Source organism: Mycena indigotica (genome assembly GCF_014461135.1).
Source record: "Mycena indigotica strain 171206Taipei chromosome Unknown Mind.scaff0012, whole genome shotgun sequence".
NCBI classification, from domain to species: domain Eukaryota; kingdom Fungi; phylum Basidiomycota; class Agaricomycetes; order Agaricales; family Mycenaceae; genus Mycena; species Mycena indigotica.
Window position 1 is genome coordinate 2,458,505 of NW_023503011.1, and position 12,942 is coordinate 2,471,446.

The following is a 12,942-nucleotide window of genomic DNA, read 5'->3' on the forward strand; positions in this document are numbered from 1 at the left end:
GAGTGCCAACAGACGAATAGCTTGACCACTACCCGAGGGTACAAAGGGAAGAAAGGGAGATAAAAGCGTGGCTACCAGCCACGCGGACGCCGCTACTTAAGCGCTCCTCCGGCACAGCCCTAACCCGAGCTCCGGCCGGCCGCAATCACATGCGGGACCGCGCATCACCGCGCGTCCGGCACTCCCGATACCGTTAACAGCCCGCAAGCTCTTCAAAGAGAAGATGCCGCCGCACTCCGACTCGGACCATGGCCAACGGGCACAGGGTGAGAGGCCGCCGAGAGCAGCTCCCAACATGGTCAAGATGAAAAACGCATAGTGCGTGCGCGCCTTGTCACTCACGCGCGGATCCCGCGTTTCCTTGCTTCCTTGTCGACGGCGACGAAAGACCTGCAAGTAATGAACGACGAGCTGAAACGGGCGAACGAAGAGCTTGTGTCACAGTGTGTGCGAACGGCGCAAGTTTGCTGGCCCTGGCAGGGGGGGACGGCGGGGGTTGTTGGTGGGACCAGGACGCGGAGGAGGGTGAAGGGTTGAGAAGTTCTATGGTTATTTAATAGGTTTGGATTCGATTTGTGGCACGATGTTTTACAGGCGTAGACGCGTGGTCGATGGGGATAATTTACGTCTCATCTCGATCCGCGACGAATTGAGTCTCTATTTGAGCTTCGATCAGCCACTGCGCGAGGGCAAAGATCCTAAGTACGCACTCGGAATAGCCCCACTTCGCTTTTGCGCAAGGAATTCTTCGGCAACGGCCCAGTAGTTCCAGCTGTCGAGGACGCCTTCGTCCCAGTCGACGTATGCAGTGATAACCAGCCGCTGGTCGTGTGTGAGTGCCGCGGGGGCGGCGCTGAGCAGAACGCCCATCGGGTTCTCCTCGTCCTGTAGAATCACAAGGAGCTCCAATCGGGGACACGCGGCGAGCATTTGCGTGATCGCCGCCTCGTTCAGCGTGTTCAGCGCGAGGTGTGTCAGCCGCGGGAGAGCGGCGCAGAACTCGGCGGTGTCAGGTAGCATCTTGAACAGCTCGAGGTGGGTGAGTCCGGCGAAGACGGGCAGGGCGGCGTCACTCGCTGTCAGCTGGCAGACGCGCGGGTCAAACGCCAGACAGCGGAGGTGCCGGAGCAGTAGGAGCGCCGCGCCCACAACGGGATGGTAGGTGGAGAAGCCTAAGGCAAGATGCGTCATCTGCGAACAGATACGCAGGGGGGCTACGAAGGGTGGGATGTCCGCGTCGATGTGGCCGGAAATGACGACGTGGCGCACAGTGTGGGCGAGAAAGGCATGCCGTGATGGATCCATGGCGGTCAGATTAGGCGATTTGTACTCGCGGCTGAAGCGCAGCGTTTGGTAGAGCAGAGGCTCCAACCTGGCGTGCATTTGGCGTACTTGTATCGAAAATCGATCGCACGACTCACCAAAGTCGGGTGCGCCGCGCGACGAGGAGGAGGGTGTACAATGTGTGCAAGGAGGCTTTGGCTGCTGTCTGGAATATGACCAGCTCCAGTTCGGGCGGAAGAGCAGGGGAGGAGGACGGCATGGATGCGGAAGCGCAGGTGGTTGTCAGGAACAACCCCGAAAGGAAGTTACGTCACCCGTCACACCTGCTTGCTTGTCTTCTCACGCTTGCTTGTCTTCTTCTCTTTCCCCCATCTTTTGCGCGCTCGCGAGGAGGTGCTGCAACAACTCTAGGCAAGCTCTCACTTCGTGTCATCCGGCCGACTGGCCAGTATAAGAAACAGCGGTGTCTTCGCCTCTCAAATTCGATGACGTGGCACCTCGGCCAGACAAGCGACACATTGGGCATAGTAGCCCGGCATACAGAATGGAGCGGAGAGTGGATGGCTGACTTCGGGGGGTCTAGCTCACCGCATCCGGTCGGCCTCTGACCTGTTCAAGTTCTCTGGCAGCACGAATGGCACAAAACGGCGACTTGACGAGCCGGCGACATTGCGCTGGCAGCCAGCCGAGTGTAGTGTACCTGGTTGTGCCTGAAGTACACCCCTTTAAAAAGCTCACAAGTCGTCGGATCTATTCCCCAACCGCGCCAGGACCATCCACAGCTGAGACTATAATGGTTCAGAGACATTTCTTCAAGGAAGCGCTCCCCTTCCGCAGTCAAAATGGGCCTGCGCTCACGGTGCGTCCTCGCGCACACCCTCCCCCCACCTCTGTTCATGCCCCATGCCTGCCCTAGCTTCTCGGCTCCATCTCCGCCACCCATCTCCATGCGGCCTTCGTCGGCGACTTCCCCGACGGCCGCGTCGACTTCGGGACGCTCGAGGGCAGCCTGGAGCACGAAAACCCAGTGATGCTCAACTTCACCGTCCACGGGTATTCCGGCATCGTCACGTGTGTACTCCGCGACGACGCAAGCTGTCTCTGGATCACGTTCAAGGACGGGACAAGCGAGTGGACGGAGCCACTGTTCTGCATTCCGTATGTCCGGCATATCTCTCCTGTGGAACACAGTTAACCAAGAGATCCTCCTGCGTGCAGAGAGCAGATCAAATCAAAGCTATAACCTAACGCAATTGTGATTTTGGCCGATTATTGGCAACAATACCAATTTTGCTCAGCTATCAGCCTATTTATAATAGCTCTTGGTGTAAAGAGGGGATTATGCGTTCTTTTTATACACAGAACGCCGCGGCAACTGAGGTCGATGAAATGATGAAGCCAAGCGTGTGAGAGAGCGATGGCTACCATACATCCTTGAGACCAGCACCAATGAGGCCAACATACACGCTCCCGGGACCCAAGGGGGGCGCAAGGTGGAAATTACATACATAGGGCTGAAAGTTTTTTTTTGCGCCCACTGGACCCCCCCCCCCTCCCCCTCCTGCCTTATATAGTAATGATCTCCCACGAAAACGTGACTGATGCGATCAAAACCGCATCAAAATGATCGATAGAGGTCTTGAAAATGGAAAATGTGATTAAATTAAATTGTAACTAGGCTATTATAATGTTCCTATGCCTTTAAATGAACTTTCATATAAAGTTGTATTGCTTCTTGCATCATGATGATATGTTGATGCTATCAAAGACTGTGACAAGTTTAGTCACTTCACCAAAAAAACTGGGTTTCACTGCATTCAAAGGTATAAAATGGCATTTAACATGGAAGATCTACATATGAAAGGCCTCCTAAGGCCTCCTAAGTACCTCTTGAAGCATCCCTACACCAAACACAAAAGTTTTTTTTCTAGGCTCTGGACCCCCCCCCCCCCCTGCCCCATAGCCGTGATAGGCATCTTGCGCCCCCCTTGCCGGGACCGTGCCAGTGACCTGGGACGGCACTGTCGGCACATAAGCCTCATGTGCCGTCCCGCTTGATTCGAGCTGAATCTTCCAATTATGTAGCGTTAATGGAAACGAGACCACCGTGTTTTGCCTTTCGAGGTGCTCGAGAAGTCCGGGTCGTCCGGGTCCCGGGACGGACCGGACGGTTCGTCCCGACAGAGTGGCGACCTTTGCTAGCCTGAGGTCACCGTGACTGAGGCGACAGCCTGAAGTCCATCTTCGCCATGGAGCTGCGACGTGGGCGACGTGTCAGAGCCAAATTCGGGCGTATGCGCATCATCGTCGTGGAGCACAAGGTGGAGTGATATGCATCCGTCACAGCGTTACACCAAGCCGAAAGCCGATCATCGGCTCACACGCTAGCTCAGCACCTTCACGACGACGCAATGCAGCGCGCCCATCCAGCGCGGTACTTGACGGATGTTGAAGCGGTAATGAGCTGTCAATGTGACAACTGGTGAATAATGCCAGGAGGGCTCTATAAATTTATTTTGAAGCACAATAATCATGCCATATATATAGAACTTCCAGAAGAATTGTTCTAGACTTTAGATCTATTCCAGAATGGACCAGCCGGACGGTCTACACAGTTCTGGACCAATTCTAGACATAGACCCGGTCTAGAAACCAAACCGAATAAGTGGTAACATGTCTGTATTTGGCAACTCTGAACCAGGTAGAATATTAGAACATTCCAGAAATCAGAACTAGAACATTCTAGAGGCGGATCAGCGGATCAGGTCACAGTGTCACACATTACATAATTATTTCTAGAGTAGTATATAAGGAGGCCTGTAAATTCCATAAGAATAGAACAAGGGATCAAATCCCCATCAGACCTATTGATTGTGACAACTACCATAGTCACATCAGCTGGGTTTGTTGAAGTTTAGATATCATTCCAAGTGCAAGTGCTAAGTGCAAAGTGCAAAGTGCAAGTTCAAGTTAAGTGCAAAGTGCAAGTTCAAGTTCTAAGTGCAAAGTGCAAGTGCAAGTGCTAGGAGAGTAGAGCCATATTGCTCCTCTCAAATCTAAACTCCTCAACAATCAACTGCTATTTCTGTTCACCACAAGTGAAAACACCAATACAAGTTGACACAACATCTTAAAAACTACTGATATCAATAAGAACATCTGAATCTGTTAGCCGTTTCCTGCGGCTCGAACCCCGAACACAAACCGCACAAAATTAGGATTTGAATAGTTAAGTTGAAGGTCCTAGTGATCTCCTTGATTGCTCATTTTCTACGTGTATTATCTGGAGCCCACCGCGAGGGGTTCATTCAGATATCTACAAACGAATCAGTATCATTGTTGTCAAAACTTGTTGTTTTCACATACTTCTGGGTTTTCACTCAGAAGTAAATAGTCACCACGGCTTGGCCAAATTTAGGCGAGCCATCAACACCTCGAACAACCAGGCAGTCCAAGAATACTGACCTAGTTGAACCCCTTTCCATCACTCCTCACCGCAAACGTCCGAGAAACAGGAAGAAAGGTAAAAGTAAAGCCTCAACACCTGCTGACACTGCCAGAGAACAAACCAGAGTTCAGACAGAAGAAAGAGCTTCTGCTTGGGCTGACGTTGTATCTGTACTTTCTTCCAGAACTACTTCTGAAAGACGGCCTCCTGAAACACCACAAACTCAAGCTCGTGACACAGAACTGTTTGGTGGAGACACTGAGCCAGAACCAGATCTAGATTTCTTAGCAGATACTAAGAGTGAATCATCCCAAGGTTCACCTAAGTTTCCAAAAGTTCAAAGATCCTATTCTGCACCAGAGCTTCCAAAATTTCAAGGACTTGAGTCTATTCCTTTCCCAGATCTAGCAGTTCCAGTTACACCCTCACTGAAAAACCAACCTAAGTCTGAATCACAATCTCCAGACATTTTGGTAACAGTACCCTTACCATATTTTACAACTACTACACCACCACCACCACCACCACCACCACCACCCCTCCACCAATCCCACCAAGAACAGCTTTACCCAGAGTAAGATTAAGAGGAGCAAGAATGTCTGTTGCTACCTTTAAAGTTCCACAACCTTGGGACCAAAGTGCCCCAAAGTTCACAACTGAAGATCCAGATGATTTGCAAGAATATATTGATCAGATCAACCGGATCATCATCAAAGGAAATATTCCTGTAAATGAGCAGAAAGAATTATTGACAAGCTATCTGCCGCTCAAGAAACGTGATATTTGGAAGAGTCTCCCATCTTATCAAGATACTGCCCAGGACTATGATGCATTTGTCAAAGAAGTCAAATCATGCTACCCTGAGCTGGAAGAGGTCAGACTTGGAAAATTATCAGAACTTGAGAAACTTTGTGCCAAAAATCAAGGAATTTCAGTTGCTGAGGAAGGCAAACTGAGAAGATTTGGACTTGAGTTTCTGAAGCTGGCAGATAAATTAATGACTGCTCCAGCAATATTGCTAAATAAAGAAGCATGCCAATGTTATTTAAACACACTGGAAGCAACTTTTGCTTTGAATTTACGCATGTCTATCTCTACTAGAAACTTGCTCAAGGGAGAATTTCAAGCAACTCCAACTGGTACTGCTGCTGGTACTGCTCAGCAAGTTGACCCTAGAAAGGAGGATCCCATTAAGCTACAAGAACTTGTTAAGTTGGCAGAAAAACTTGCTGCAAATGGACAAATGGATATAAATTTAGGAGCGTTAAATACCCAGACAGGGTATAATCATAACCTCCGCTCAACATCTACATTTGCCTTTGCTAAAGTTACTGAGCAGACTGACAAAAGAATTGAAGCTATTGAACAAGAGCTTGCAAGTTCAAGAGATTCAGCTGATATTCTGAAGAAACAGATGCAAACAAATCATGAAGAAGTCCTGAAAAGGATGGAAGAAACTATGAAGTCATTTCAGAGAGATACACCACCTCATATGCATTCACCTTCTGAGAATATGAATAGACCTAATAGATCATCTGCACAAAGATCATCAGGAAATGATGGTGCATGCTATTACTGTGGTGACACTGACCATTTCTCAAGAGACTGCACCATGAAGAGTGTGCATATCCAGAAGGGATGGTTGAAAGTAGAGAATGGTAAACAACGTTTAGGTGATGGAAGTATGTTGCCCCTAGGAAAAGAATATCTAGGTCATAGAGTAGAAAAATACTGGGCCAGAAAACTTGGCCGTAACAGTAGTTTTCTTCAAACAGAAGAGGATATATTTGATCCAGAACAAATGTCAGAAACTGATATTCTCAGAGATGAGATACGTACTATGCAGGTCAAATTCAATCAATATGAGAAATCTATGAACAAGGTTTCAACACCTGGTCAAGTATCTAATCAGGTGGTTCAACCCACCTATATGCAGTCCAACAATCCTGAAGATATGGCTCGTGCATTTATGTCTATAATGATGAATGGGATGAATCAAATTCAAGAACAATTTGCTGTCACAAGAACTGGCAGAAATTCATCTCCTGAAGTGAGTCAGGATTTTTGAAAAACTCAAGGATGGAGGCAAACAAGTCACATAAACCTCCGGAGAGAAGATTGAAATCCGACTTGTCAGAAAATTGGAGAGACAAATCAAGTAAGAAGTCAGAATTTATACCTGAAGCTGGGTCTTCCAAGCATGTTGAAGAACATGTTCCATTAACTTCAAAGAAGAGAGGTGTAAGAATATCAGAGACTGTAGATGAAATTCCAACAACAGATCATGAGTTACCATTCAAGTTAGTAAAACCCTTGAATACTGTGGTCCGAACTCCAGCAGTATCAAAAGAGGAGTTTCCATTCAAACAATTGGAGTTTGGATCAAGTGAGAAATCATACAAGATCCGTGCACCAATACAACGTGATGGACTAACTGATGAACTTATTGATCAAATTCATAATACAGAAGTGTCCATAAAATTGGGAGATTTACTTGGAATTTCTCAGGAACTCAGAGAGGGTGAAAGGTTGAAACTCACCAAGGTTAGGCAAAAGATTGATTCCTTGGATCAAAAGCCTATTCAGGAAGTAAAAGAGATTTCACTACCTGTCTGTAAATTAGAAAACTCTGCATTGACATATGACGCACTCAACATGGATGAATTACCATCCGTTCATGGTGTATTTATAACAAGTTCCATTGTTTCTGGCATTCCTGTTGGATCTATAATTGCCAAAGATCCATATTTGGAATATTTGGATAACTTGAAAAAGGATGAAAAACCAAGACAAGTTTATGTTGCTAGGGAGTCAGCTCCTCTACGTGTGACATTCCCATTAGTAAACAATAGAGAGAGAGTAGAAGGACTACTTGACTCTGGTTCACAAATAGTTTCAATGTCTTTAGAAATTGCAGAAAGATTGAAACTGTTATGGGATCCAAATATCCAAATATATATGGAGAGTGCAAATGGAGATATGGAACTATCAGTTGGAATGGCTAGAAATGTTCCATTTAAATGGGGAGAAATGACTGTATACTTGCAGGTTCATGTTATTAAGGACCCAGCATACAAAATACTCCTTGGAAGGCCATTTGATACACTGACTAAAAGCCAAGTGAACAACTCAGAAGATGGACAAACATTGACACTTACTGACCCAAATACTGGAAGAACTTGGTCTGTGCAAACCTATGACAGAGTTAAAGATGCAAAAACAGAGAAGTCAAAGTCACAGAGCCTAACAGTTGAGTCAGTAACAGATGACAATGATCCATTACCATACAAAGAGACTGCTGAGTCAAATGAGGGTTTTCACTAATCTTCAATGAATTCTTGAATAATCAAGAAGGAGAAGAGTTAGCAATTGAAGTTGAATATGAACCAGAAAATGGAGGCAGAATTACAAAAATATTTAGACCAAGAAAAAGTCAGTTTACTGCAACTGAGATTAGAGAGGCATACATTAGTGCATCCATGCAATGTCAATCATTGAAAGAAGACAAGACTGCTACAGTACTGTTCAATGAATTCCATTCAGGATCACATTCCTCCAAGCCAGAAAAAGGGAAAAGTCTTGAAGTATTTACTTGGAGTGCTGTCAAAGGTGATATACAGCAGGATAAAACAGCTCATGTATTTGATGAAAAGTTGAGATGTGCCTGTTGTCAATCTATAGACATTATCACATCTGAAGAACAAAATGCATATGCTGATAAAGAAAATATTTCAGCTGAATCTGTGTTTGCAGGAAAGAAATATAAACCTGTAGGACTCAAAGTCAGACCAGTTTACACTGAGCTGCCAGATAAATACCGAATAAAAAGGCAGATCATTGGGGATCCACTTGAGAATATGCCAAAGTTAAATCCCAATCCTCCAGAATTCCAACCCACTGGAAGGTATACACAGGAGAGAAAAGAAATAGTAGAAAAACTGCATGGAGATAAGTTCCTGCAATCTGAGGAATATAAAGTACTCCATCACCTTATGAGTAATCAAGAAGGTGGATTTGCATGGAATGATGAAGAAAGGGGAAATTTCAGACATGACTTCTTTCCTCCAGTAGAATTTCCAGTAATAGAACATGAAACATGGGTTGAGAAGAGTATTCCTATACCAAGAGGACAGCTAGAAGAATTCATGAAAGTCATCAAAAAGAAAATTGATGCTGGAGTATATGAACCTTCAAATGCAGCCTACAGAAGCAAGTTCTTTGGAGTTATTAAGAAAGATGGTAAAAGTATTCGTCTAGTTCATGCTCTGGAACCACTGAATGCAGTGACTATTGCACATTCTGGTATCCCACCAGCAACAGAAGAACTAGCAAATCATTTTGCTGGAAGAGCATGTGGAGGATGTCTTGATTTATATTCAGGCTATGACCATAGAGACATTGCAGAGGGGTCAAGGGACTTTACCACATTTCAAACACCATTTGGTGCACTAAGACTTGTGAAGTTGCCACAAGGATGGACCAACTCAGTTCCAATATTTCATGATGATGTTACATTTATTCTTCAAGACGAAATTCCTCATGTGACAATTCCATATATTGATGATATTCCTGTGAGAGGACCAGGAACAAGATATCAATTGACAGATGGGACATATGAAACTCACCCAGATAATCCTGGAATTAGAAAATTTGTCTGGGAACATTTTGAAAATATCAATAGAATTATTCAGAGAATCAAATATTGTGGAGGAACTCTATCAGGAACAAAGTCAATAATCTGTGCAGAAGAGTTTCATGTTGTTGGTCACCTGTGTTCATTTGAGGGAAGAAAACCAGACACAGACAGAGTAGGAGTCATATTGAGATGGGGCCCACTTAGAGATGTTTCAGATGTCAGAAAATTTCTGGGGACAATTGGAGTCATGAGAATGTTCATTAAAGATTATGGCATTCTAGCAAGGCCAATTCAGAAATTAACCAGAAATGATGAAACATTTGAATGGGGATCAGAGCAAAAGGAGGCAATGGAAAGATTGAAACAAGCAATAGCTGTAGCACCATGCTTGAAACCTTTGAATTATAGCTGGGACTCAGATATTGTGTTAGCAGTAGATACTTCTTGGATGGCAATTGGTATTCAGATATACCAACTTGACCCAGTTGATCCTAAGAAGAGGTACTATGCAAAATTTGCATCCATTACTCTCAACAGAAGAGAAGCAAGGTTCTCTCAACCAAAAAGGGAACTATATGGTTTAAAAAGGGCATTAGAGGCCATGCAGTACTGGCTTCTGGGTTGTAGAAGATTAGTAGTGGAAACTGATGCACTTTATATAAAGGGCATGTTGAACAACCCGGGAATGGGACCTAATGCCACTATTAACCGCTGGATTGAACAGATTCTCATGTTTCACTTCAAATTGAAACATGTCAGAGGATCCAACTTTCCTCCAGATGGACTCTCGAGGAGAGAACCACAACCTGGAGATGAAGAGTGGTTCCCAGATGATGATGAGTTTGAGGATAACAAACCACCTGAAGATCATCCTGACTGGGATTATTTCTCTAAACAACCACTGGAGTTTGAAAGTTTCAAAGAAGACATTGATGAACGGGGAGGATATGTTCAAACACTGAAGGGAGCTGCTACAGATATATATGAGTTCAAATCTGAATGTGATATGGCTAGAGAGCAGGAAAATATCAGAGTTCAGTATGTTCAGTCAATCTATAAGGCAGAAAGGTTAGAAATGCCTGCATATGTATACTCAACAGCAGAAAGTAAATTGTTACCTGATTTACAGCTGCGGAATGATCAAGCAAAACAAGAACTCTATGATGAAACTCATAGGAGTGAAGGAGCAAAAGCCCAAGATCATAAAATTGACTTAGTGAGAAAATGGTTAGAAGACCCATTGCAGAGACCTATGACCATTGGGGAAAAAGAAAATCTGAAATATAAAAGATTCATAAAATTTAGTAAAAGATTTTTCAAGAGTTCAAATGGAAAAATATACCTGAGGGGAGACAACTCTATGCACAAGTTAGTGGTAGAAAAACAACATAGAATGTATATGATGCGTGCATCACATGACTCACTAGGACATAAGGGAGTATTTGCCACAAAATCGTTAATCGAATTACGATTCTGGTGGCCAGATATGGAAAGTGATGTGAAATGGTATATCAAGACATGCCATGAATGTCAAGTTCGAAAACAGGCATTAATCCGCAGTCCACCAGTCATTACTGCAACTCCAAGTCTGTTCCAGAAAATCCATACTGATGTTATGCATATGAGTGAGAAGTCTAATGGATGCTCATATATAGTAGATGCAAGATGTGCTTTATCAAGATATCTTGAAGGCCGGGCATTACGTAAACAGAATGCGGAAACAATTGGTCGATTTCTGTTAGAAGAGATAATTTGTCGCTGGGGATGTCCAGCGTGGTTGATATCAGATAACGGAACACCATTTATAGCAGCTATAGAGTGGCTCAAATCCAAATATGGAATTGTTGGAATTCGTATATCTGCATATAACTCTCAAGCAAATGGTGTGGTTGAAAGAGGCCATTGGGATATTAGACAGGCAATAAGCAAAGCTACTGGAGGTGACTTGAAGAAATGGTTTTGGTTTCTGCCTCAAGTCCTGTGGGCAGATAGAATAACAATCAGAAGGGGACTAGGGTGCTCACCTTATTTTGCTATATGTGGAGCACATCCAGTTGTACCATTAGACTTAGAAGAAGCAACTTGGTTGGTTGAATATCCAGATAAAATGCTGACAACTGAGGAATTAGTTGGCTATAGAGCACAAGCATTGGCAAAACACACCTACCATGTGCAGGAAATGAGAAAGAAAGTTGCTAAGTGGAAACAGCAAGATGTTGAAAATTATGCTGAAAAGTATAAACATGTCATAAAAGACTATGTGTTTGAACCAGGAGATCTTGTGTTGGTCAGAGATATGATAGCAGAAAGTTCACTAAATAGCCGTAATAAAAATAGATGGAATGGACCAATGGTGGTCATTGCCAGAAGTAAAGGAGGATCATATATCATATCAGAACTCAATGGTGCACTATTCCATGGAAAAGTAGCCAGGTTCAGAGTCATTCCATATGCTCAAAGACAAAGATTGTCACTTGGAAAAAGAGTACAGGAATTGATTGATGTGTCTCAAGAAAGACTTCAACAGTTCATTGAAGAAGATGAGGATCATACTGAGGTAGAGGAATATCAAGGCAAAGACCTGCAATTCCCAAATACCAGCCTTCATCCCACTAGTGGTAATGAACATTATGAGTCTGAACCTGAGTCTGAAACCAAGTCTGAGACTGAGTCTGAGTCAGATCTGGAGCCAGGGTTATAGTTTAGATAACTCAAGATAGCAGAGTAAAAATATTTCGGGCTTCATCAAAATCAATTGATCAGATCAATCAAGCAATCGAAAACTGATCTAGATCGACCATTTGATCAAATGGACTACTAAAGTCCAGAATACAGTTGAAGTCATGACATTATAGTAGGGAATACAAAAAGTACAGAAATTGTGCTATTTAACTCCCAGACTTCAACCAACTATTTAAATGAGCCCAAAACACAAGAGAAATCGTAAAGAGGTCGTAAAAATCTGGACAAGAAATGGCAAGCATGGATGATAGTACAGAAGGAACATTTCTTTGATTCAGCAGCAACACCCTCTAACATGGTGAAGGTCAGTGCAGAATTCACAAGCCTTTGGGCGCCTGAAAGAAAGGGAAATTAATCGGAAATTAATTTATTATTAATAAAAAGACATACGGTGTTGGGGGTCTCTTCAGAGTGTTTGCGCGCTCTAGCGATCTCACGATGTGCAACTGCGAGTTCACTTTCGGCTGCCTGGAGCCTGGCCCGAGCATGGTCTCGCTGGGCATGGAGCTTCTTTCGAGGGGTGCGCTCGGTAAGAGGGTCGATAAGTTGCTCCTGGAGTCGGCGGTCCAAGATGGCAATGAGGTCCTGTTGTTCCTCGATGTCATGGCGAATTTGACTGGGGGAACGGGGCGCTATTATAAATTATATATCAAGAATCAAGAATGGTTCAAAAAACTGCACACCTGCAATGGGGGGGGGGTAAGGCATTTGCAATGACGCGTTCGGGCGTGATGGGGCTGGACGCGCGGATCGACGCAAGGGCAGCGCGGGCGGCGTCAGAGAGAAGAGCATCGATGTCAATGGTGTTGGGAGAGGCTCCAACTCCAGCAGT

The 12,942-nt window shown here is 44.6% G+C and overlaps 2 protein-coding genes across 2 annotated transcripts; one reads left to right on the forward strand and one right to left on the reverse strand.

Moving 5' to 3' along the window:
- Positions 1–622: 622 nt before the first annotated feature.
- Positions 623–1,543, reverse strand: MIND_01248100 (uncharacterized protein; the record flags this gene model as incomplete). Its single annotated transcript, XM_037368967.1, has 3 exons — positions 623–657; positions 711–1,372; positions 1,422–1,543. The coding sequence occupies 3 exons, from the start codon at positions 1,541–1,543 to the stop codon at positions 623–625; spliced, it is 819 nt and encodes a 272-aa protein (XP_037214935.1).
- A 375-nt stretch (positions 1,544–1,918) lies between these two features.
- On the forward strand, positions 1,919–2,479 carry MIND_01248200 (uncharacterized protein; the record flags this gene model as incomplete). Its single annotated transcript, XM_037368968.1, has 2 exons — positions 1,919–2,143; positions 2,201–2,479. 2 exons carry the CDS (start codon positions 1,919–1,921, stop codon positions 2,477–2,479), a joined length of 504 nt encoding a protein of 167 aa, XP_037214936.1.
- Positions 2,480–12,942: the final 10,463 nt, after the last annotated feature.